We start from the raw sequence: 27,739 nt of genomic DNA, 5'->3' as shown, positions 1-27,739 counted from the left end.
GCAATAAATAGCAGAGAGGCACGGGCGACAACAGATATGGGGAGAAGAAAACAACATAGGTGTGGACCGTTACTCAAATGGCACGAGTCTTGTACCTATTCGAGTCATTTAGAGACCGAAGATCGGAAGAAGTTGAAGATACGAATCTGATAACGTAAAAGAGTCTAAATACAACATTAAATATCAAATACGTTAGAGAATTTGAATTAAATAGAAATGAGTGTGTAACGTTTCTTTTAATGTCATTTATTGCTCATAATTGCCTCATTAAGACAAAGGCATTACACCTTCTCCTAGAATCAACTATAAAAGGAGAAGGACTCAACATCTGTAGACACACGAAATATTATTGAGATTACACTGAAATACAAAACTACTTATTACTTTATTGTTCTCAGAAGTCTTCTATTATTTTCGTCTCCAGATTATTAGTAACCCGAATTTCTCTTTATTTCTAGCTTTGGCCAAAGATTCAAATTTTTGGTTAAGCAGATTTGCCTGCTCAAGTTGACGTCTCCGACAAAAAGAAATGGCACTTAGCTTTTGCTACCATCTATTGTTCGAGAGCTTTCAAATTAAATAAGACGGCCAGCACAAAGGTACTATCACCTCTCCTTGTGCCATCCTACAGTCCAAGAAAAGTCTGGCTAGCCTTTAGCTGTTACACTTACTCTGGCTTATTCGATGAAGAGAATGTATTTTTCAGTTTCAGTTTTTTTACTTATCGGTTTAAAGGTTCAAAATTTTACAGGTTCTAAAATTATGAGTTCGGAGGTTTATGTGTTTGAAAATTTTCGGGTTTATAAATTATAAAGTTTACGGGGTTCGAAATTTTGTGGTTTCGAAAGTTTATGAAATTTGTGGGTTCGGAAGGTTGTTGGTTTGAAAGTTTATGGCTTCATGTTTATTATATCCAAATTATTTATGAATACTCTTGAGAAGTCATTTTCCTTAATTTGCATATCAAACACCAAAAAATAAATAAGATTATTACTTGTTTTTCAAAAAAATATTTTTCACGGAAAACATTTTCCGTTATACCAAACACACCCATAATAAACTTATTTGGTTTCTAAAAAACAAAAAAGGTGGAAGAAAGAAAGGATAAAATAAAGGTGTTTTAGTTATAACAATGATTTAGGAGTTGTTTAGTCTAAATAAACTTTGGCCCTTACATATGAAAGAGGACAAAGGATGTACAGGAGGTGAGCTGTGAATCAAACACATTGAGACGGAGAGATATAAAAATATCAGGGAGGACCATGGCTGACAGAGAATTCGAGATCTGCTTCTGATTAGCATCAAAATCTGGTAATAATAGGACCTTGGTAACCGACCTTACCACGTTAGGTGCCACCAGTAAACGAATATTGTACTTGTCCTCGTGCGGCTAATTACATAATTTGTTAATGGTACACATTAATTAAATGATATGCTTTCTGATTAGCATACTAAGCCATCATAACATGTTAGATGCCAGCGATTTCTTGATAATGTTACCAGGAATATAGTACTTGTTGGCGTGCCTTTAATTGCATAATTCAGAATTTTTTAAATGGTTACACGTTAATTAAATGCTACTACAGTACAACGGGTACTTAAGTTTTTTAAATCATACAAGTGACCAATAAATGATTACTTATAGCAAAGTTTGTGTCGAACTATAGTGAAGTACAGAAACCAAATTATTCATCCTCACATGTTAGAGAAAAAGGAGGAGAGACTATCACAGTAACAATGGCAACTAATCACAGAAAGAAGCAGGTGATAGCAATAATCGGAGCTGGAATAAGTGGCCTATTGGCCTGCAAATACAGTCTTTCAAAAGGTTTCGATCCCATAGTGTTTGAATCCGAGGATAGCATTGGGGGTGTGTGGACTAAGACCATTGAGAGTACAAAGTTGCAGACACCAAGACCTTTTTACCAGTTCTCTGATTTTCCATGGCCCGATTCTGTAACCGATATGTTCCCCGACCAACAAGCTGTGATGGAGTACATTGAATTGTATGCTCGTCACTTTGACTTGCTCCGCCACATTCAGTTCAATAGCAAAGTATTGAGCCTCAGTTATGAATCTGGTGGCGGCTCTGATGGAGAATGGAATTTGTGGGGTGGCACCGGCGAGCCTTTAAGCAGTAAAGGGAAGTGGAATGTCACTGTACAGGACACCCGAACCCCCTCCCCGCAGGTAATTAGTTATTTAACCACCCCTTATATATAGCAAATCCGTTAAAAAATTGCTATATGCCGCTGGGTGTTACTCTTTCTTTATCTCCTATTCCCTTAGTTTGTTTGGCTTACAAGGGGAAAAAATTTGGGTCAATTATTACAGTACTCCCTCCGTTTCATATTATGTGTCGTATTTCTCTTTTATATAACCCTTAAGAAATATTAATTAGAAAAGGTATTGGATGATTCTACCCTTATTTATGACATAAGATATAATATCTCTTCATTGAATATTTATTCTATTTATATGTTATCTCCATCTTCAATAACAATTATTACTAAGGGTAAAAAAGAAAAAAAATAATCAATTTTATCTTGAACTTTTAAAATAACAAATGATTTGAGAGAACTATTTTTAATAACTATGACTATTAATATGAGACGAGGGAGTAGTATTCGTAGTGGAATACGTTAATGCATGACTCAACTTCATACTTTTGTAGGATTTTGAACTAACCACCAGGCCAATACTTAATTAGTAAGAGTGTTTAACCCAAAAAATAATTTTTAAGGTCAAATCAATAATTTTATATTACGGGCCACAAACAACCGATTCAATCCGAAAGATATAAAATTTCGTTAATACAACGTGATAGAGAAGTGGGAAATAAATTCAATGACAGATAATATAATAAAAATAAAGCAGAGAAGAAAGAATTCTTATTGAATGATCCTTGATAGGATAATGAGCCGAACAGAGCTTGAAGGGCCGAATTATGGCTAACTTGAGAGCAATATGCTATAAATTACAATTTATAGAATTGTAAAGAAGAAAATTAGATTTCACTGATGGTGGTAAAAGTATGTCTATTTATAGGGCTACGTAACTAGTCTCCTTGAATTATGGGTCCATTATGAGCATTTACTCAATCCATCCATTACTTTTGGGAAACTTGTAACAGCTGTGTAAATGCTGGAATTCCGTAACTGATGAGTTAATTCCATAACTGATGAGTTAATTCCGTAATTAATGAGTCAATCTTGTGTCTGTTGAGTCAATCTCGTGCCTGTTGAGTCAATCTCGTGCTTGTTGAGTCAATCTCGTGCCTGTTGAGTCAATCACATGCCTGTTGAGTCAATCTCATGCCTGATTGCCTTGTTCTGACCGTTACAATCATTTATTGTATTTATTAATAATTGATTTGTAACTGATGGTGTAATGATGGTAAATCCCATATAATCCGGGATTAATTTATTCCTTCCTCATTTGTAATTATAAGATATTCTCCCGCGCCTAATCTGGGCTATTTTATGATGATCAGTTCCGGGGCTAACATGCATGGTATGAGTATGTTCGGTCCCGGAGGTGTTTCACATATCATCTTTACATGTCATTCTTCACTTTTCTTCAAACTTTATTGACATGTGTCGCCATTTAATAGACCCACATGGCGAGTCTAATTTTTAATAATACAGATAGTTCCCCCACTTTCCGGTTACTCACTATGATGTGATCGGAAAGTGAAAGATTTTATCCTTTTCATCCTTGTCTCTGCCTCATTAAAAATCTTGCTAGAAAAACCCAATAGGGACAAAAATCGGACGAAGAAAAAAAGAGCGCAGAACTTAGATATTCAGATGATAACTCCGTCGCTTATGTTCCTTTCGTTAATAATCGGTTGGTTTACCCCTGTCTTGTTTCGGGGTTTGAAGACAACTCTTTGCCTTATGTTTGCAAAGTTTGATATATATATTTCGGCTTTATTTTCTGTATATATATATATATATATATATATTTTGGCTTTATTTTCTGCCTATTTTAATGTTTGGGTTTTTGTTTCACCCTTTAACTTTGCATTAAAAATGCTTCAATGCTCTGTGACTTTTTTGAATAAGCACGAATTATAAAAGATGACCCTTTTATGAACGACGCTTAATGAAAAAGACGACTCAACTTCATAATAGTGTAAATATACAAAAGAGAGATAGGAATTTTCACATGTTTTTCTTTAACAATGTTTTGAAGAAAGTTTTTACATTTAACTTTCATAACATTTCACATGTGTTTATCTATCGTCTATAACTCATTTTGCAACTGCTTTTTCTTTTAACAGATTCGATATAAGCTTGCACTCGTAACTGTTTTTCTTTTGCAACAGTTTTTTTTTTTGAATTAGTACAAGGAGATAACTATTTTTGTTTACAACAGTTTTAAATATAAGGGTATGAATTTTTACCCATAACTATTTTTATTGATAACAGTTTTCAAATGAATACAAGTGTAATGCTTTCTCATCCGTAACTGTTTTCAGTTACAACAGTTTTTGAGTAAGTACAAAGATGTGCATTTTTTTCCGTAACTAATATTCTACCTTTAACCTTTTTTGACACATTCGTTTATATTTACAAGTGTTTTTGGCTCTTAACTTTCGATTTGTTGGGTAGACCTTAGGCTTGACTTGAATTTTTATTTTTCTAGTCTTCTTTGCCTTCCATATATATAGTCCCCAAGTGTTAGAGCTTTAAAGTATGAAATCTGGAGCATTTGATTATTCCTTCCACGTGGTCCATTTCCTGAAAAGGAAAAACATATGGGACTCGGAGGTATATATTTAGATGATAACTGCTTAACCAACCCCCCCTTTTTACCAAAAGGGTTGTAACCTAGACCGGGATTAATACAGTGTTCCTTAATATAGTGTTCCTCGTGTGTCTTTCGGGTCTAATATCATCATTTGGTATTTTAAAAAATTTATCCGAGTATTAATTTTTCTTGTCACTTTAAAAAATTATTTGAGTGCTCATACTTAGTCTTTTAGACTTAAAATATATATTTGGATGCATCGTTACATGCGATGTCTTAATGTTGCACCTTTGAGTGACAAACTTTTACATAAGAGGGCTCTTTTATATACTTTAAACGCTATGAAGAGGACGTCTCCTTTTCATTCAAGCGTAAAATAGGATCGATTGATCCGAGTAGACTTTTAGTCTGAGGGAATATTAGTCCTGGTAGGATTTACAAGAATATTGACCCCTAAATTACAATGTATAGAATTGTAGAGAAGAAAATTAGATTCCACTGATGGTGGTAAAAGTATATCTATTTATAGGGCTAAATCTAAGTAACTAGTCTCCTTGAATTATGGGTCCATTATGAGCATTTACTTAATCCATCCATTACTTTTGGAAGACTTGTAATAGTTGTGTAAATGCTGGAATTCTGTAACTGATGAGTTAATTCCGTAATTAATGAGTCAATCTCGTACCTGTTGAGTCAATCTCATGCATGTTGAGTCAATCTCGTGCCTGATTGCCTTGTTCTGACCGTTACAATCATTTATTGCATTTATTAATAATTGATTTGTAACTGATGGTGTAATGATGGTAAATCCCATATAATCCGGGATTAATTTATTCCTTCCTCATTTGTAACTATGAGATATTCTCCCGCGTCTGATCTGGGTTATTTCATGATGATCAGTTCCGGGGCTAACATGCATGGTATGAGTATGTTCGGTCCCGAAGGTGTTTCACATATCATTTTTACATGTCATTCTTCACTTTTCTTCAAACTTTATTGATATGTGTTGCCATTTAATAGACCCACATGGCGAGTCTAACTTTTACTAATACAAATAGTAGTAGAGCTGACAAGCTAGTATGATTAACACTGTTTTAATATAATTTCCCAATAATTACTCGTGATTCAAACATAAAGCAATACTGAAATTTCTCTTCTTCGAGGACCGACAACTAGTCCCTATAGAACCTCCATTAAAAAAGAAGAGGAGTGTGTAAAATGATTGTTTGTAGCGGTTCTCTGTAACTGTACGATAGAGTGCCATTTCAAAAACTTTTACAAGTTCAATTCAAAGTTTATTGTTGGGTTATTATTTGAGTCATCTCCTGCTTGATATCTATCTCTATAACGCTGTAATCTGTGCTTGCTAGCCAGGTTTGTTTAACCAAAAAATAAAATTTCAGTCAAAGTTAGAATTTAAAAGAACGCAGGTTACTGATAATCAAAAGAATATGTAGAAGAAGGTAATTTAGAGTAATCAGAGTATAATCAGGAGAAAAACAAGTGAATCAAAGTATATTCCAATTGTGTCTTGTGTTTACAAGTGACCAGATACCTCCCTTTTATAGGTATCTTGAAGATATGTGTTTCCTCCTCATTATGAATAATTAAAGACATTGAATGCTACGTTACACAATCATTGTAATCAATACAAATTCTCTAACGTATCCAGTATTTAATGCCTGTCGAATTTCATATATGCGCTCTTTATTATGGTCAGATTCATTCCTTTTGATAAATGATTTAAATAGATACGGGCGCTGAATCCTTCAAATGTCCTCTCGTGCCTCTTCCTTTGCCTTTGCTCGTTTCTACTGCTACCCGTGCCTCTTGACTAATTATAATTCTTTGACTATTTGACCAGTCCACGTGTCTCAACATGTCACTTGCAAGTTTTCCCAATACAGATAACCCCCCCCCCACTTTCCATTTATTCATCAATTGAATATTTGGGAAGTGGATTTCATTAAAACAAAAAAATTTGTCACCATTAATGCTATGACAAAATTGACGCTTCAATTGTCACTTCCATTAATATTTCGTACACGTATCAATTTTCCATTGGCTCTGCAGTTTTTGCAGCCTTTTTCATGGTTTTTACGGTTCTACTATTAATGAAGTGCCAGTTATCATAATTATGGTCTTTCCACCTCCGCACTTTTACCTTTGGCGGTTGCTTATCGGTATAAATATAATTTTTCCCCTTTTTCTTTTATCACATAAAGCTTATTGAACACTTATTTCTCCAAATCTCTGTTTACTTCTTCCTTAAATCATTCTTCTTCGATATGTCTTCTCCAAACCGTAACCCTGAGAGAGTTTCAATTACTGACTCCTTCCCCAATGCCCGTGTTAGGCACAGAAGGGGAGGTAGACTTTGTAGTTTAGGATCTACTCGAGGTGGTTCGTCTATGCTTTCTTCTGGTTCTGGTCCTTCCTCTAGAACCAGAGGTTCCCTTTCTCACAAATCTTCTTCTAGGGGTAAAGATCATTCGGAACCTTTACGCGAACCTTTAGTAGATGAGATAGTCCCTTCAGAATTGTCTTTTTACCATGACAGGGAATCTCTTAAAAATCAGGTTTCCACATTAGATCGTGTCGATGCTTACCCTACTCAAATTACAGAGGTTTTGACTCTTATGGTTTGTAAGGACTGTCATTGGAGTAATGATTTTCCCATTATTATCCCTAATCCGAATCAGAGAAGTACTTCCTATTTAACTGAGTTCTCTTTTGTTTACACTTACCCTTTTACTTTAGGGTTTAGACCAACAATCGACCCAGTCATTCTTGAATTTTGCCGTTTCTTCAGTGTTTGCTTGGGTCAAGTTGGCCGCTATGAGGTGGGTAACTATTGAAATTCCTGCTGAGAACAGCCTTTTGAGAAAGTCAGGTCAGGCGGATGTATGGCTGGAGCCTCTTATTGGCCCAATTGAAAAAGCAAAGCTGGAGAGCCACAGTTCCCTGACTTTAATGAATGATATCGTTCATGCCACTCTGAAGGTATTTTCCTTCTCTCCCTTTTTTACTTTGCAACATTTTTCATCTTTGGGATTCTTATTTCTTCTACTTTTTTAGGTCAATCTTATCGGCACAAAATTGATAAAAAGAATTGCCCCTTTGGAGAAGATAGCACGCGACTCTTAATTGGAAGCAACCAATTGGAAGGGGCAATTTAAGAGTGCTCAACTTGATATAGAGAGCTTACAAGAGAGCAAAAATACCTTAGAGCAGCGAGTATGAGCTTTAACTTCCGAATTGGCGGTTACAAAAGCTTCTTCACACCAAGCAGAGAAAGACAATGAGCATCTCGAGTCCTCCTTCTCAGAGCACCTATCTAAAGCTAGTGAAGAGATCAGAGAATTAAAGGCTCTTTTAAACCAAAATGAAGTTTACGCTGGGGAGCTTGTGCAAAATTTGACTCAAGCACAAGAAGACCTCAGAATCTCTGCTGATAAGGTGTGTGCTTTAGAATGCTCCCACGCCTCTCTTCAAGCTTCCCACAGCTCCGCCTTGGCTGAAAATGAAGAGCTAAAAAATGAGATCGCTGCTTGGGAAAAGGATTATGAGATCCTTGAAGAAAAATTTGTTGTTGAGGCAAGTTGGGATTTTTTGAATTCCCGTCGTGACACCCTACTTGAAGCTGGCCAAGAAAACTTCAACCTGGAGTTGGAGTTAGCTAAAATCAACGAAACCATTGAAAAAGCTCAACAAACGCAGGGCTTCCCTTCTCCCGTGGATGAAGTTCCCGTGGCTTAAGTTCTCATGAATGTTGAAGCTGATACGGGTATCATGACTATTTCAAACCCGATCGAGCCCGTTGCTGCAAGCCAAGTTGAAATCGCGCCTGCTCATGCACCTGCCCAAATTGAGCCTGCTGCTATTGACGTTCCTGCCTCAATACCATAAACTTCTTAGTGACCAGTTTTAATCATTCAAATGATTTTTTTTTGTTTTGATTTTGGAAGTTTGTAATAAAACCCTTAACTTCATTTGAGGGTTGATTTTAGAAACGTCAGTCCCCAAGTCTTTTAATGGGGCAATCTAAACAATTTCGTAGTTTTATGACTAAGTTCGAACTTAGTCTTAGATTTTTATACATATTAAGAAGTTTTTTATCTTAAACTTCTGCTTGCTTTATTCTTGCCTTTATTTTTAAGGACTTATAGAATAATTTGCATTTTTGTTTTCCGAAAAATGCTTCTGTTAACCTCATGATTAATTTAAACATGAGTTTTATAAAAGAGGGCCCTTTTATATTCCAATACTTAATGAAGAAAACGTCTCAACTTCATAATGATATTATCATACAACAAAATAAATAGGAATACACATGTTTCCCTGAAATAACTTTGACAAGATTTTATTTTTGAACCGTGTCTAGTTCCAAATAAAACTTTACATATATTTGAATTACATCTATAACTTTCTCGTAACTGTTTTTCTTGTAACAGATTCAAAAGAAGAATAATAGACACGAGGGTTTTACTTATAGCCCGTTTTAGTACATAACATTTGCCCTAACTATAGTGAGGTTTTTCTTTAGCCTTAGCTCGTGGCTTTATGACTTTTACTCTGTACTTGACTCTTTTAGGCTTGATTTTTCCTTAATCTTCTTTGCCTTCTTTATACATATGTCCGTGTATATTATGTAGTCCCCCAAGTGTTTGAGTGTTGAAGTATGAAGCCTCGAACACTTGATAGTTTCTCTCGTTTGGTCCTTTTCCTGAAAAGGAAAAACATACGGGACTCGGAGGGACGATTATAGATGAAGACTGCATAACCCGTTTGCATTTCTATTAGAATAATTATAACCTTAGGCAAGGAATTTTAGGTTACTCCATGTGCCTTATAGGTCGTGACTCATCATTTAGTACAGGTTATCATTTTGCCTATCATCTAAAATCGTTAGTAAAATTTTAACAATTCAAAAATGAAATTTTAAAATGGTTATACCTGACCGTGGGTTTTCCTTAGAAATAGTATCTCTTTAAATGAACATCATTCAAATGCGAAGGTAGTAACTTTCCATCCATTGTCTCCAGTTCATATTCTCCTTTTCCTGCAACATCACGCAATCTGTAGTGTCCTTCCCTTGTTGGACTTAATTTCCCTGTGTTAGCTACCTTTGTAGACTGAAAACCCTTTTTAAGCACGAAGTCCCCAATTTTGAAGAACCTGAGGCGTGCTTTTCTATTGTAGTATCGTTCTATGACTTGCTTTTGTGCTGTCATTCTTATTAAACCAGCTTCTCCCCGCCCCTCGAGTAAATTTAGGTTGACCCGCATCTCCTCGTCATTAGATTCTTGTGTCGCCTGTGTGAACCGTGTACTTCGTTCCCCTATCTCAACTGGAACTAAAGCCTCAGCTCCATAAACCAATGAGAACGATGTTTCTCCTGTACTTGTTTTTGCAGTTGTGCGATATGCACATAAAACTCTAGGTAACACTTCAGGCCAGTTTCCTTTTGATTCCTCTAGTCGTTTCTTTAAATTGTTGATAATGACTTTGTTCGTTGATTCTGCCTGTCCATTACCCACCGGATGATAGGGTATTGACGTAATACTTTTAATTTTCCAGCTTTGAAAAAATTCCGTGATCTGAGCTCCAATAAACTGAGGACCATTATCACATACGATCTCCTTTAGTACGCCGAATCGACATATGATATTCCGCCAAATAAAGTCTCTGACTTCCTTTTCTCACACATGTTTGAATGCACCTGCCTCTACCCATTTAGTAAAATAATCAGTGAGAACAAGCAAAACTTTACCTGTCCTCTTTCTTGCGGTAATGGACCTACGATATCTATTCCCCATTTCATAAATGGCCATGGAGCAATGACCGGATTTAACAATTCCGAAGGTCTATGCATATTGTTACCGTACCTCTGGCATTTATCACATTTGGCCACGAAACTTTCTTCCTCCTCTTCCATTTTAGGCCAGTAATAACCTGCCCTAATTAAGGTTCTTACTAGTGATCTTACACCTGCGTGATTCCCGTAATGACCCTCGTGTATTTCTCTCATTACATACTCTATTTGTGAAGGTCCAAGGCACCTTGCTAAGGGTCCACCGAACATTTTACGATATAGATTGCCTTGTTTTAAGCAGTACCGAGCGGCCTGCCTTCGAAGCACATAAGCCTTTTTCTTGTCATCAAGGACGGTTCCATACTGCAAAAAAGCAACAATTTCGTTCCTCCAATCCCAGGTTAAGTTATTAAAATTTATCTCATTCGCATCAGGATCAAGAACTGAATAAAATAAATGTATCACTGAGGCATTTGCATCGTTTGCCACGTCGGCCGCAGATGCGAGATTTGCTAGGGCGTCTGCTTCAAGATTTTCGTCCCTGGGTATTTGTCCACTTTTCCAATCTTGAAATTGTTTTATCAATTTCCGTACTTTTTCCAAGTACTGCTGCATCCTTGCTTCCCTGGCTGTATAAGTCCCCAGCATTTGATTAACTACGAGTTGTGAATCATTTTTTATTATAATCTGATTTATGCCAAGTTCCCGTGCCAGTTCTAAACCTACAATCATAGCCTCATATTCTGCCTCATTGTTAGTTATGGAATGACATTTAATAGCTTACCGAATGGTTTCACCCATAGGTGGTACCAATACTACCCCCAAACCTGCTCCTCTCACGTTAGATGAGCCATCTGTGAATAAAGTCCAAGTTCCTAGGTTAGCTCCATTGAACACCTGTAATTCTTTTTCTGCTTCTAATTGTATTCCCTGACTAAAATCAGCCACGAAATCAACTAATCCTTGTGATTTTATAGCAGTTCTAGGTTGGTATACTATTTCGTATTCACTTAACTCTATTGCCCACTTAGCTAACCTACCTGATAACTCATGCTTATGTAATATGTTACGTAAAGGGTAAGTAGTTACCACAACTATAGGATGACACTGAAAGTAAGGTCTTAACTTTCTAGATGCCATGATCAACGCAAGTGCAAGTTTTTCTAACTGAGGATACCTCGTCTTTGCATCTAACAAAGATTTACTTACGTAATAGATAGGTGATTGTTTACCTTGCTCTTCTCGGACCAAAACAGCACTTACCGCCACCTCCGAAACAGCAAGGTAGAGGAGTAACTTTTCCCCAGCCTTTGGTTTTGCCAACAAAGGTGGATTTGATAAGTACGTTTTCAAATTCCTAAGTGCTTGTTGACATTCCTCATTCCATTCAAAATGATCATGCTTCTTAAGGGCTGAGAAGAATTTAAAACACTTCTCTGATGATTTAGAGATGAATCTTCCCAAGGCCGCAATTCTCTTTGTTAATCTTTGAACTTCTTTCTTGTTTGAAAGTATGTCAGGGATTTCCTCAATGGATTTAATCTGTACAGGATTTACTTCAATTCCACGGTTAGAAACAAGAAAACCCAAAAACTTACCTGATGCAACGCCAAATGCACATTTTTCGGGATTTAACTTCATATTAAATTTACGCAAAATTGAAAATGTGTCAGATAAGTGTGATATGTGATTTTTTGAGTACTGAGTTTTAACAAGCATATCATCTATATATACCTCCATTGTCTTTCCTAAATATTCCTGAAATATTTTGGTAACTAACCTCTGATACGTTGCACCTGCATTCTTTAGACCAAAGGGCATTACTTTATAATAGTAAGTCCCCTGTCTGTTATGAATGAATTTTTTTCTTCATCTGCCGGATCCATTTTAATCTGATTATAACCTGAATATGCATCTAAAAAACTTAACAATTTGTGACCTGCAGTTACATCAATCAATTGATCTATGTGTGGTAGTGGAAAAGAATCTTTAGGGCAGGCTTTGTTAAGATCTGTATAATCTACACAAACCCACCACTTACCATTTTTCTTTGGAACCACAACAGTATTGGCTAACCAGTTAGGATATTTTACCTCTCGAATGGAACCAAGTTTTAGCAATTTTTGGACTTCTTCTTGAATCACCTGATTCTTGAAAGTTCCCTGCTTTCTTTTCTTTTGCTTCACAGGAGGATATAACGGATCTTCATTTAGTTTATGATTCATCACCTCCGGTGGTATTCCTGTCATGTCGGAGTGGGACCAAGCAAAGCAGTCCATGTTAGTTTTCAAAAATTCAATTAACTTACCTTTCATTCTTTGGTCAAGATTAGCTCCGACATAGACTTTTTTTATCAGGCCATTGAGCGAATAACACGACAGGTTCTAATTCCTCTATCGTTGTTTTGATATCTTCATTCTCTTCTGGTTCTTGAATGGTATCAGGCCTTGAGTCTATATCTGTTCGCCCTTGTTCAGTTGAGGTTTGTGTTGTGATGTCTTCAACTGCCTTCTGTGATTGCTATTTGCCTCCACTTCTTGTGCTTGTATCTGCAACGGAGTTAATAGCCCTGGACGTATGTTGATCTCTACGAATTTGACAAATTCCCCATGGCGATGGAAATTTGATAACTTGATGCAAGGTTGAAGGAACAACATCCATTTCATGGATCCATGGTCTCCCCAGAATCATGTTGTAAGCCATCTCCATGTCTACTACCTGAAACTTTGTATCTTTGACGACCCCTTCAGCAAAAGTGGTGAGTGTTACCTCTCTTTTTGTGACAACACTGGAATTATCAAATCCAGATAGAGTATGCACCTTTGGTATTACTCCATCTTCTGCTTGCATCTCACGTAGCACTCTTAGCAAAATAATGTTCACGGAACTACCTGGATCAATTAAAACTCGTTTCACATTTGTATCATGCACAATTAAAGATATTACCAGTGCATCGTTATAGGGATTAATACGCCATCTGTATCTACATTATTGAATGTAATATTGCCTTCTTCTAGAACATGCCGCACCCATTTTCCTTGGGTAATAGTTACTTTGGAAGTTTTGTTAGCTGCAATATATGACACACCATTGATGTCTTCACCCCCACTTATAACGTTAACGGTTCTTTTGGGAGATGGTGGTTTTGGAGGCTCCTGAATGTTCTTCATGTAAGCTTGCTTGCCTTTCTCACTGAACAACTCAGTAAGATATCCTTGTTTTAATAAATGATCAACTTCACATTGTAAAAATCTGCAATCTGTTGTTTTATGCCCGTGATCATTATGGAACTCGCACCAATGGTCAGGGTTGCGCCTGTTTGGATTCGATCTCATTTCCTTTGGCCATCGAACCTTATCTCTCATGCTTTTCAAAACAGCTACGAGCTCGGAGGTGCTGACGTTGAAGTTGTAACCTCCGAATCTCGCTTTTAAATTTCTATCATCATCAAGTGACTCATAGTTGTTTCGTTCTCTGCACGTCTTGAACGTATACTTTCTTCTTTTTGAGATCGGGGAACAGTATCTTCCTCAATCCTCAACTTCGTGCTATACCTGTTATAAACATCATTCCACGTTGTAGTTGGGAATTCTCGAAGGATTTCCTTGAGTCTCCTCGTAGCTTCCGAGCTTTTTTCATTCAAATTGCTTGTGAAAGCTATAGTTGCCCAGTTATCAGGTACACACGACAATGTCATTCTTTCGCGTTGAAATCTGTCCACGAATTCTCTAAGCAATTCTGAATCTCCTTGCTTAATTTTGAAAATATCCTCCATTCTATTTTCCACTTTTTGCTCCCGAGTGTGCTTTGATCAAAGAATCTGCAAGCTCAGCAAAAGAGTTTATAGAATTTTCAGGTAAAAAGGAATACCATGTTAGTGCTCCTTTGGTAAGTGTTTCACCAAATTTCTTGACTAATACCGATTCGATCTCCTGCTTAGTCAAATCATTGCCTTTTACGCCCGTTGTGAATGCAGTCACGTGGTCTCGTGGGTCTGTTGTTCCATCATACTTTGGAATATCAGGCATTTTGAACTTTTTGGAATTGGGAGTGGGGCAGCACTTGGCTTCCAGGGTTGTTGCGAATATCTGTCCATGTCTACCCCTTTGATTATGGGCGGCACCCCGGGTATCTGCTCCATGCGTTCACTTTGCTCCTTGAGCTGTTTCTGCAAGGTTAGTACTAAATTTTGTAAATCAGAATTAATTACATTACCTGGTTCTCTCTCCTGCGGTTTACTGGGAGTTCCACCACTGCCTGAGTTAACAAGCCCGGAACGAGGGTTTTCTATAGTGTTATTATTTGGAGAAGGTGTGGGTGTTGCAACAGGTAACTGGTTAACAAGCACCTCAACAGCTTTGTTGACTTGAGCAGTAATTAATTTCTGCAAAGCTTCAGCATTTTCAAATTGAGCATACTCATTTATTTGAGATCCATCAGGAGTACCCTCACGAGATTGTCGTGGAGAGTCATGCGGAGTAGGAACTTGAATGTTAATATTTTGTGGGCCTCCCTGACGTTGCTGGTTCTCTTGGTTTCCTGGGGTGTTGTCATTGTTATTCGACATAATTGATGTAACAAGGAAGATCAAGTTAAAAGAAAATAGATTATCAGATTCCCGGTAATGGAACCAATTTGTTTAACCAAAAAATAAAATTTCAGTCAAAGTTAGATTTAGAAGAACACGGGTTACTGATAATCAAAAGAATATGTAGAAGAAGGTAATTTAGAGTAACCAGAGTGTAATCAGGAGAAAAACAAGTGAATTAAAGTATATTCCAATTGTGTCTTGTGTTTACAAGTGACCAGATACCTCCATTTTATAGGTATCTTTAAGATATGCGTTTCTTCCAAATCATAATAAGGCTATTATGAATAATTAAAGACATTGAATGCTACGTTACACAATTATTGTAATCAATACAAATTCTCTAATGTCTCCAGTATTTAATGCCTGTCGAATTTTGTATCTGCGCTCTGTATTATGGTCAGATCCATTCCTTTTGATAAATGATTTAAATAGATACGGGTGCTGAATCCTTCAAATGTTCTCCCGTGCCTCTTCCTTTCCCTTTGCTCGTTTCTACTGCTACCCGTGCCTCTTGACTAATTATAATTCTTTGACTATTTGACCAGTCCACGTGTCTCAACATGTCACTTGCAATTTTTCCCAATACAATGTTATTCGTATATCAGTTACAATGACTAAAGCTTTCTTGTAAGCAGATCAGAAGCTGTTACAATCAAGCCATAAGAATTTACTATGCTGAAGATATGTTTGGGCGGGGAAAAAGAAGATTCGTATAATGAAATACTATTAATTTGTGGTTTGACCATATCTCTCATGGCTGCAGGTATACCAAGTTGATTTTGTAGTGGTTTGCGTGGGAAGATTCAGCCAAGTTCCAAACATCCCTGAATTTCCTCTAAACAAAGGTCCCGAAGTTTTTGAGGGTAAGGTTATCCATTCAATGGATTATTCCAAAATGGACTCAACAACTGCAACCAACTTGGTTAAAGGAAAACATGTAGCCGTCATCGGATCCATGAAATCTGGAATGGACATTGCCATGGAGTGCTCCACAGTTAATGGTAAGTACGGCTACTACTGATTTTCCATTATACCTCCATTCCCTGGACCTCTTTATTGTTTGTTTATAGACATCAGCTTGAGTCTGTTTGCACTAATTTTGCAGGGATTGAATATCCATGCACAGTAATAACCAGGACACCACATTGGAACATTCCCGATTATTTTCCATGGGGATTTCCTTTGGAATATCTCTACCTAAATAGATTCTCCGAACTTATGGTGCATAAACCTGGCGAAGGCATTCTTCTAAGTCTCCTCGCCACAACTCTGTCACCTTTGGTAAATATTTATGAGTAGCTTGAAATATCTTGTTGAATAGCTTCCTGTCGAACAACTAACATGCAATTCTAGCTAATTAGTCGATTTCACTATCATATTTTACAGAGGTGGGCCTTCTCAAAATTTGTAGAAAGCCATATAAAACACAAACTGGGGCTTGCAAAACATGGAATGGTGCCAGATCATAGTTTCTTAAGCGAATTGAGTTCATGTTTAGTTTCTATAGTGCCTGAGGGCTTTTATGACAGAGTTGAGGAAGGAAGTATCAAGCTCAAGAAAGCAAAGAGCTTTGGATTCTCTAAAGAAGGCATCGTGCTCGAGGGTCAGGCTGAACCAATAAAATCCGACTTAGTCATACTCGCTACTGGCTTCAATGGAATTGATAAGCTCAAACACATTTTTGAATCACCAAAATTCCAGGGCTTCATTGTAGGGAAAGATGATGATGCAGTTCCTCTCTATAGGTGAGTATTAAATCCTTGTGTAGCGGTGGGAATTCTCTTGCATACGTTCATCAGATTTATCCGAATGTATATAACCTCATCTTGTGTGAAAGTAATGTCATTTCGGATGATTTTCAGGGAATGCATTCATCCCCAAATTCCACAACTGGCAATAATTGGATTCTCAGAAAGTGATGCAAATCTATACACCTCGGAAATAAGATGCCGATGGCTGGCAGAACTTTTTGATGGAAAATTTAAGCTACCTAATATCAAGGTAATGGAGAAAGACATAGCAGAATGGGATAAATACAAGAAGAGATATTCATATTCGAAGAACTACAGGAGATCATGCATCGCTACGTTGCATATTTGGTACAATGACCAACTGTGCAGGGATATGGGCTGGAATCCTAAGAGGAAAAAGGGTCTTTTGGCTGAGTGGTTCGATCCTTATGGACCAATGGATTATGCCGGCTAACATATAGTATAAGAGTATCCTCTCCTAGTTTCAGAGAGGTCTCCTTTATCTGTTTCTCGCTTGTTTTCAAAATCCTGCTGTACTTTTCTTATTTTCTTTCGTGTTGATGGCCGGGTGCTTTACAACTTATTGTATCATATTGTTACTTTAAATTCAATGTTTGTTTTGATTGTTACTTAATTTTTGTCGTTACATAACAACGAAAAGCATCACTTTATGGAACGACCGATTTGGTATGGTGGTCGCATCGTTACCTTATTTTTTCTCTCATCTTGCACTTCCTTATTATTAAATAATGTTATTTTATCCTTTATCGGACTTTTTTATACAATAATTCAACTTCGTACCTTACTTTTTCTTTATAATATTGCAAGTTTATTCTTCATAATGTTGGTACATGATATCATGAAATGTTGGCAAACAAGAAAATCTATTCAAGCATTGTATACATCAAAACAATACAGTACATTATGAAACGATACATAACAACCATCCAAACAAGCTGTCATAGAACGATCGATTTGGCGTAGTCGCGTTGTTACCTTATATATTCCTCTCATCTTGTCCTTCCTTATTATTAAATAATCATCTTTTATCTTTTACCCTACATTTATATATAATAATACTATCTCGTATTATTTTTTTTAATATAACATTGCAAGTTTATTCTTTATACTATTGGTGCATGACATCATGAAATGACGACAAGTAATACAATATATCTAAATATTGTATACATCAAAATGATACAATATACTAACCGTTGCCTATGTGAGAGTCAAACACAGGAAATTGCGAGATATCTGTTTGCTGAATGCTCTTGGATAAAGGAAGTTCGACAACAGTTAATGCCATGGCTAGGAACTACAATACAGCTGGGAGAAGTAAAATAAGTGTTGACAGCAGTATGGAGTGCAATGGTGTATCATGCGTGAAAGGCAATAAACTGGAAAATTTTCAAGGGAAGAAATGTAAATAAAGAGTTAGTTGTGACACAGATAAAAAAGGAAACCATGGAGAGAATAGGGGTAGTTCAACTGTCTAAGAAAGCACGTAGATGTCAGAGTCTTTTTAGAAACTCGTTTGCAATTAGTTGCAGTTGGAGGCCTAGTACTTTGCTGTCACAATCCATTTCCATAATAGGCCATGATGGTGCCCAACACTATTGTCGGGCAAGCCAATGCGGAAACTATCAAATAAGTTCTCATTTTACTTTTACCAAATAATTTCAATAATTCCTTAAGTTAAGATTAGAACAAGCAATAACCAATAATATATCAAAAATAATTATACAATCCCCAAAATAATAGTCTACTAATGTGTGTGCCAAGACCTGGTGTCACAAGTTGTGGGCAACTAGTAGAATATACAAAAGAATCAATCTATCCTACTGTCCAAACTAGAATAGACAACAAAAATAAATAAGAGAGACTCCTTCAGGTTACTAAACGGCACGAGAAGGGAAGCAGCTCACCGTAGAAGTCTTGAATCCTGCTCAGGGATGCGCACCCGACTGATAGCCAGAGGTACCTGCCTCAAATCCTGTACAATTAAGTACCAAAGTGTAGTATGAGTACATAAACAATATGTACCCAGTAAGTATCCCGTCTAATCTCGAAGAAGTAGAGAAGAGAGGTCGACTTGATACTTACTAGAATCAAATAATATGAGAAAATATTTATACTAAGCATGGACAGTACAATTAATTAGCAGTTCATGGTAAGGGGTAACAGTTCCTTTTTCCAGATAATATCATAGTTAATCATTTACATTTCAAGGCATATACGAAGCTCAGTCCACAGAAATATACTAATTAAAGCTTGCGCAAGAGATGTCGAGGGTCGTACAATCCGATCCAACATAAAAATAAATTGTGCACTGCCGAGAGTCGAACGGCTCGAACCATAGATGCATCTATTACCCCGCTCGCGAATCACACGTGCGACCACTACAAAAAAACTAGAATTAGTTACGAACGTCGTCGCTAATATGTCGCTAAAATGCTCGTAGCTAACAGAATTTTTTGATAATCCGTTGCTAATCCGTAGCTAATTAAATAGCGACAGATTTTTCTATTTAGCTACAGAATTTGTCCATCGCTAAAACCTAATTTTTTAGTAGTAGACGCGGTCAAATATACATAACTCAACAACAAGCAGACAATAGTGTATATCTGAGAAGCAGTTATTCCAGAAATATTCAATTCTTCTTTAAAAAGGGTCAAGGAAGATAAGGTTCCTCTTACTAGTCTCATTACCTTGATCAACATGATTTATACGAATCCGAATTAAACATCAAGTTACAAGAATATCACGTAGAGCATGCTTTTGGGTCCTATACTACCCGGATTTAACATAATACTAGCTACGCACAGACTCTCGTCACCTAGTGTGCACGTAGCCCCGGCATATAATAATAATTAATTCAATTATTACACCTTCCATAAGACTCCTCAAGATCTGGCATTGTCACAATCTCATTATAGTAAGACAGTACTTGAAAAATTCAAGCACTTGGGCTTTAAAGTTGCAAAGACTCCAATTGACGTGAATCTTGCACTAGCAAAGAATAAAGGCCAAAGCATATCACAATTGGATTATGCTCGTGTGTTGGGATGCTTAATGTATATCATGAATTGTACACGACCAGATAAAGCTTGTGCTATAAGTAAACTGAGCCGATATACGAGCAATCCAAGCCAATCTTATTCGATGGCAATGAAATGAGTTTTGGGATATTTAGAACATTCCCAGAACTTTGATTTACACTACAGTAAATTCCCTGCGGTGATTGAGGGATACTGTGATGCAAATTGGATCACCGGTTCAGCTGATTCTAAGTTCGCGAATGGATATGTATTCACTATTGGTGGAGGAGCGGTATCTTGGAAGTTGTCAAAACAAACATGTATTGCCCGCTCTACAATGGAGGCTGAGTTCATAGCCTTAGATAAAGCCGGTGAAGAAGTTGAATGGCTCCGGAATTTCTTGGAAGACATTCCATTTTGGCCCAAACCGTTGGCACTAATATGCATACATTGCGATAGCCAAACGACAATTGGAAGGGCAGCGAGCGTTATGTATAATGGTAAATCTCGTCATATACGACGAAGACATAAAAACCGTTAGGCAACTTCTCTCTAGAGGAATTATCACGATTGACTATGTAAAGTCAAGTGATAATGTATCGGATCCACTTACAAAAGGACTAACTAGAGAGGTAGTTGAGAAATCATCGAGGGAAATGGGACTATGATCGAGAACAAGTCATTGTGGCGGTAATTCTACCTAGAAGACTAGAGATCCCAAGATCTAGGTTCAAGGAGATCAAACAAAGTCATTAATGACGGTTCAACATTGTCAACAAAAATCTTGGTCCATTCTCGTGATGTGACAATGTTCAGCACCGAAGGTAAAGCATAAAGGCTTTTTAATGATTTCTAAATTTGATACGAGATATATCAAATTGTGTATATATGATACAACACGTTTAGGAATCACCTATGTAAGTGTGAAGTGTTAGCCGCTTCAAGGAGAATTCTGCAAGGCCAATTCTCTACGCACTTATGAAACCAGGCGGTGTTCATGGCAGAAACGAACACAACAATGAGAACCAAAGACAGTTAAGGGTTGATTGTGTGACTATGGTTGTCTAGGTATACACTAAAGTTTGACGGTTCAAAGATATTAAATCTACCGATTGACTGAGTACATCCGACATAAGTTCACTACGGAAAGTTCAAAGGGAAACCTACTTAGCCAGATGCAATTAATCCTTGCTTGCAAATCACATAAGTTTATCATGCATACTTCCGTGATATAGCCATTCCCCATTCATGTGGGGGATTGTTGAGTTTCTTTTTAATATGGAAAGGTATTAAAAAGAGGGTGAATGGGAAATGGGGAGAAATGAATATTTTGAGTAAAATATTATGTTTCCAAATGCTTCATGTAACTCTTAAAGAGTTAGGAAGAAGGCAAGCCTCGTGTCGTCGTTGTCGCTCGCTCGGCTCGGCTCGGCTTCAGCTTCAGCTTCAGATTTGGATTTGGTCAAATGATTGATTGATTGATTAATTTTTTGGACCAAATTTATTTGTTAATAGTGAATATTAATGTAATATTATCCGTGTTTGTAACAGATATTTTCCAATCCGTGAATATTAATGAGCAAGTGCTCATTCCACCATGTTGCTTGCTTCCTCCATTAAATAAAAGCCTTAGTGCTCCAGCCACCATGAGTGCTTCCTCCATTAATTAAAAGCCTTAGTGCAGCCACCATGAGAAAATGTTTCACCAAATGAGTGTGTTTACCAGCTGATTACACTATAAAAGAAAGGTGCCAGCAGCTTGTTGAAAAACAGAAAAAACGGACAGAAAACAAAAAGCAACGAGCAATCTGATTTCCTCTTATGTTATCGCTCAACATTGGCTATAAATTGCATTCCTTCCTCTCAGAATTTCCAATAGACTTCTGAGTTCTCCACCTTTCTTGTGCATTGCTTTAAACTACAAATAAAGCAACCGTAAGTGTGATTTGCTGCCGAACTTTGTGTTCGCTGAAACACTGGGTTTGAAGTACCGCTACACCAGTGTGTAATTCGTTCTACCCTGGGAGAAAATAATCCATAACCTTGGATACTAGGAGTATTAACAAGCTTAAGGAATTTAACAATTTTAATTTTTGTATTTGTATTATTCTTATTATTCTAGAAACTAAAACCTTTGTGGTTTTGGGTACTCCCATTTGGAGAGTAAAGTCTTCGTGGCGGTTTGTTAGAAATTAAAATCTACGTGATTTGTTTTCTCCAAGTTTAAACGTTTGTTTGTGTCATTCTTTTACAGAAATGGAAAATGACAACGGAAATCGAGTTGTTCCGATGATGACAGCCAACGCATCAACAAGCCGAACACCGGCGTTGGCACCGGCAAAGAAACCCGAAAAATTTTCGGGGATTAATGTCAAACGCTGGCAGCAGAAGATGTTCTTCTACTTGACTACGTTATGTCTACATAAGTTCATCAAGGAAGATGATCCTGATTTGCGAAATGAAACTCTAGAGAATGAAAGCTTTCTCGTGATTGAGGCGTGGAAGCATTCTGATTTTTTGTGCAAGAATTATATTCTTAGCGTACTGGATGATAATATGTATAATGTATACAGTGGCGTGGAGACATCAAAAGAATTGTGGAATGCGCTTGAAAATAAATACAAAACTGAAGATGTCGGGATGAAGAAATTCGTCGCTGCAAAATTTTTGGACTACGAAAAGGTAGATAACAAGTCTGTTATTACCCAAGTCCAGGAATTGCAAGTAATTATTCATGATCTACTTGCAGAAGGTATATTTCAAAAGAATACTGATGTTGAAAGTAAATATTTTTAGTAATTTTACTAACGGAATTTTCATTGAAGTTCTTGTCATCAATGAAGCATTCCAAGTAGCAGCAATAATTGAGAAGTTGCCTCCATTGTGGAAGGACTTTAAAAATTATTTGAAACACAAACGAAAGGAGATGTCCCTTAAAGATCTCATATTCGATTGAGAATCGAATAGGACAATAAAGCTGCTGAAAAGAGAGGCCGTGGAAATTCAACAATAATGGGAGCAAATATTGTTGAAGATAACAAAAGGAGAAAGAAGGCTTCTGGTCCGAAATACAACCCAAGCAAGAAGAGGTTCAGTGGAAATTGCTACAACTGTAGGAAAATCGGATAGAAATCTACGGAGTGTCATGCTCGGAAGAAATACAAGAAAATGGGTCAAGCAAACATGGTAGAAAAGCATGACGATGTTGATGACTTGTGTGCCATGCTCTCTGAAGGCAACCTGGTAGGAAATCCTAAGGAGTGATGGATTGATTCTGGAGCCACTCGCCATGTTTGTGCTGTGAGGGAAGCATTTTCTACCTATGCTTCTGCTGGACCCGAAGAGACGCTTTCTATGGGAAATGCTGCTACAATAAAAATTAAAGGATATAGGAAGATATTTGTCAAGATGATTTCTGGAAAGGTCATGACTTTGAACAACGTCCTTCATGTTCCCAAAATTAGGAAGAATTTAGTCTCTACTGGACTTCTTGTAAAGCACGGTTTCAAGTGCGTTTTTGTATCTAACAAGGTTGTAATAAGTAAGAATGAAATATTTGTAGGAAAAGGTTACCTCACCGAGGGTCTTTTCAAGCTCAATGTAATAGATGTTGACAATAATAAGACTTCAGCTTCTTCTTACTTACTTGAGTCAAATGATTTATGGCATGTACGTTTGGGTCATGTCAATTATAAAACCTTGCGGAAAATGATTAACTTAGAAATATTGCCTAAGTTTGAATGCGAAAAATCAAAATGTAAATGTCAAATATGTGTGAAATCTAAGTATGTTAAACATCTTTATAAGTCGGTTGAAAGGAATTCAAATCCTTTAGACTTAATTCACACAGATATTTGTGACATGAAGTCAATACCATCTCGCAGTGGAAAGAAGTATTTCATAACTTTTATTGACGACAGTACTCGATATTGCTATGTTTACTTACTTAATAGTAAAGATGAAGCAATAGACGCATTCAGGCAATATAAAAATGAAGTTGAAACACAACTTAACAAGAAAGTCAAAATCATAAGAACTGATAGGGGTGGTGAATATGAATCTCCTTTTGAAGAAATATGTCTAGAATATGGAATTATTCATCAAACAATAGCCCCTTACACGCCCCAATCCAATGATATTGCGGAAAGAAAGAATCGTTCATTAAAAGAGATAATGAACGCATTGTTGATAATTCTGGTTTGCCACATAACTTGTGGGGGAAGCCGTTCTTACGGCTAGCCGAACACTAAATCGAGTACCCTATAGGAAAATACAATCCATTCCATACGAAAAATAGAAAGGAAGGAAGCCCAACTTGAATTATTTTAAAGTGTGGGGGCGTTTGGCAAAAGTGCAAGTTCCTAAACCCAAAAGGGTAAAAATAAGACCGAAAACAGTTGATTGTGTTTTCATAGGATATGCGACCAATAGTAAAGCATATCGATTTTTGGTTCATAAATCAAAAAATCCCGACATTCATAATAATACGGTTATAGAATCAGATAATGCTGAGTTCTTTGAAAAAATATATCTGTATAAAAGGAATGTGAGTTGTTTGGTGAAGGATCTAAATGACCTCGAGAAGAAACAAAAGAAAGTACATTTAACCAGGAGGATCCAAGACGTAGTAAACGTCAAAGAACGTCTACTTCATTTTGACTAGATTTTGTGACTTTCTTATTGGAGAATGAGCCTCAAACATTTAAAGAAGCTATGTCTTCTTCGGAATCATTTGTCTTGGAAAGAGGCAGTCAATAGTTAAATAGAATCCATTTTGAACAACCATACATGGGAATTGGTTGATCTTCCTCTTGGAAATAACCCTTTGGGTTATTAAATGGATTTTTAAAAGAAAAATGAAAGATGATGGCACTATTGATAAATTTAAGGCAAGACTTGTTGTCAAAGGATATAGACAACGAGAAGGTCTTGACTACTTTGATACATATTCTCCAGTGACGAGAATTACGTCCATACGAATGCTAGTAGCTTTAGTTGCAGTTTATGGTCTTGAAATTCATCAAATGGACGTAAAGACAACCTTCTTAAATGGAAATTTGGAGGAAGAAATTTACATGGAACAAGCAGAAGTGTTTGTGGTTCCAGGTAAAGAAAAGAAGGTATGTAGACTTGTTAAGTCCCTTTACGGACTAAAACAAGCACGCAAACAATGGCATGCGAAATTTGACCAAACAATGTTGTCAAATGGTTTTAAGATAAATGAATGTGATAAATGTGTGTACATTAAAAATGTTCCAAATCACATTGCCAACATAAATGCTACTAAACGTATGCTCACTAGCAAGTTTGATATGAAAAACTTGGGAGTTGCTGATTTAATTCTAGAAATTAAGATCCATAAGACTCCTCAAGGTCTGGCATTGTCACAATCTCATTATATTAAGACAGTACTTGAACAATTCAAGCACTTGGGCAATAAAGTTGCAAAGACTCCAATTGACTGGAATCTTGCACTAGCAAAGAATAAAGGCCAAAGCATATCAAAATTGGATTATGCTCGTGTGTTGGGATGCTTAATGTATATCATGAATTGTACACGACCAGATATAGCTTGTGCTATAAGTAAACTGAGCCGATATACGAGAAATCCAGGCCAATCTCATTGGATGGCAATGAAACGAGTTTTGGGATATTTAGAACATTCCCAGAACTTTGATTTGCACTACAGTAAATTCTCTGCGGTGATTGAGGGATACTGTGATGCAAATTGGATCATCGGTTCAGCTGATTCTAAGTCCACGAGTGGATATGTATTCACTATTGGTGGAGGAGCGGTATCTTGGAAGTCGTCCAAACAAACATGTATTGCCCGCTCTACAATGGAGGCTGAGTTCATAGCCTTAGATAAAACCGGTGAAGAAGCTGAGTGGCTCCGGAATTTCTTGGAAGACATTCCATTTTGGCCCAAACAGTTGGCACCAATATGCATACATTGCGATATCCAAGCGGCAATTGGAAGGGCTGAGAACGTTATGTATAACGGTAAATCTCGTCATATATGACGAAGACATAAAACCGTTAGGCAACTTCTCTCTAAAGGAATTATCATGATTGACTATGTAAAGTCAAGTGATAATGTGTCGGATCCACTTACAAAAGGCCTAACTAGAGAGGTAGCTGAGAAATCATCGAGGGGAATGGGACTATGGCCGAGAACAAGTCATTGTGGCGGTAACTCTAACTAGAAGACTAGAGATCTCAAGATCTAGGTTCAAGGAGATCAAACAAAGTCATTAATGACGGTTCAACATTGTCAACAAAAATCTTGGTCCATTGTCGTGATGAGATAATGTTCAGTAGCAAGGATAAATGATTAAGGCTTTTTAATGATTTCTAAATTTGATACGGGATATATCAAATAGTGTATCTACGAGATAACACATTTAGGAATCACCTATGTAAGTGTGAAGTGTTAGCCGCTTCAAGGAGAATTCTGCAAGGCCAATTCTCTACACACTTATGAAACCAGGCGGTGTTCATGGATGAAACGAACACAACAATGAGAACCAAATACGGTTAAGGGTTGATTGTGTGACTTATGGTTGTCTAGGTATACACAAAAGTGCGACGGTTCAAAGATATCAAATCTACCGATTGACTGAGTATATCCGACATAAGTTCACTACGGAAAGTTCAAAGGGAAACCTACTTATCCAGATGCAATTAATCCTTGCATGCAAATCATATAAGTTTATCATGCATACTTCCGTGATATAGCCATTCCCCATTCATGTGGGGGATTGTTGAGTTTCTTTTTAATATGGAAAGGTATTAAAAAGAGGGTGAATGGGAAATGGAGGAAAATTAAAATTTTGAGTAAAATTTTAAGTTTTCAAATGCACTTCATGTAGCTCTTAAAGAGTTAGGAAGAAGGCAAGCCTCGTGCCGCCGTCGTCGCTCGCTCGGCTCGGCTCGGCTCGGCTTTGGCTTCGGCTTTGGATTTGATCAAATGATCGATTTATTGATTAATTTTTTGGACCAAATTTATTTGTTAATAGTGAATATTAACGTAATATTATCCGTGTTTGTAACAGATGTTTTCCAATCCGTGAATATTAATGAGCAAGTGCTCATTCCACCATGTTGAGTGCTTCCTCCATTAATTAAAAGCCTTAGTGCTATATCCACCATGAGTGCTTCCTCCATTAATTAAAAGCCTTAGTGCTCCAGACACCATGAGAAAATGCTTTACCAAATGAGTGTGTTTACCAGCTGATTACTATAAAAGAAAGGTGACAACAGCTTGTTGAAAAACAAAAAAACGGACAGAAAACCGAAAGCAACGAGCAATCTGATTTCCTTTTCTGTTATCGCTCAACATTGGCTATAAATTGTATTCCTTCCTCTCAGAATTTCCATTCGACTTCTGAGTTCTCCTCCTTTCTTGTGCATTGCTTTAAACTACAAACAAAGCAACCATAAGTGTGATTTGTGGTCGAACTTTGTGTTTGCTGAAACACTAAGGTTTGAAGTACCGCTACACTAGTGTGTAATTCGTTCTATCCTGGGAGGAAATAATCCATAACCTTGGGTACTATGAGGAGATTAAATTCCCTAAGGAAACATTGTGAATTCAGTGGGCTCAAATTAATTATTGTTTCATTTATATTTACGTTTATAGGCTAACGTTCTTTTCTCCAGAATTATTATTTACAAATACAGGTCAAATAAAAATTAACAAGCTTATAAAAATATTAACAAGCTCTTAAAGATGCCGAATTAAGATCCATAAGACTCCTCAAGGTATGACATTGTCACAATCTCA

General features: G+C 36.9%; 1 protein-coding gene across 1 annotated transcript; it reads left to right on the top strand.

Moving 5' to 3' along the window:
• Positions 1–1,622: 1,622 nt before the first annotated feature.
• On the top strand, positions 1,623–17,546 carry LOC104233830 (probable flavin-containing monooxygenase 1). The gene is made up of 5 exons (XM_070172527.1): positions 1,623–2,190; positions 15,925–16,162; positions 16,267–16,442; positions 16,548–16,906; positions 17,024–17,546. The coding sequence occupies exons 1-5, from the start codon at positions 1,738–1,740 to the stop codon at positions 17,364–17,366; spliced, it is 1,569 nt and encodes a 522-aa protein (XP_070028628.1). The 5' UTR covers positions 1,623–1,737; the 3' UTR covers positions 17,367–17,546.
• The last annotated feature ends 10,193 nt before the right edge of the window (positions 17,547–27,739 follow it).

Source organism: Nicotiana sylvestris, chromosome 1, assembly GCF_000393655.2.
Source record: "Nicotiana sylvestris chromosome 1, ASM39365v2, whole genome shotgun sequence".
Lineage (NCBI taxonomy): Eukaryota > Viridiplantae > Streptophyta > Magnoliopsida > Solanales > Solanaceae > Nicotiana > Nicotiana sylvestris.
The sequence above is the reverse complement of the archived record's forward strand: the minus strand, read 5'-3'. Positions and strand labels throughout refer to the sequence as shown.

Bases quoted from the DNA above. Each gene is read 5' to 3' on its own strand.
- LOC104233830 (XM_070172527.1), top strand. From the start codon at position 1,738: ATGGCAACTAATCACAGAAAGAAGCAGGTGATAGCAATAATCGGAGCT. The intron at 16,443-16,547 runs GTAAATATTTAT...CATATTTTACAG, and splicing joins CCACAACTCTGTCACCTTTG to AGGTGGGCCTTCTCAAAATT. The intron at 16,907-17,023 runs GTGAGTATTAAA...GATGATTTTCAG, and splicing joins GATGCAGTTCCTCTCTATAG to GGAATGCATTCATCCCCAAA.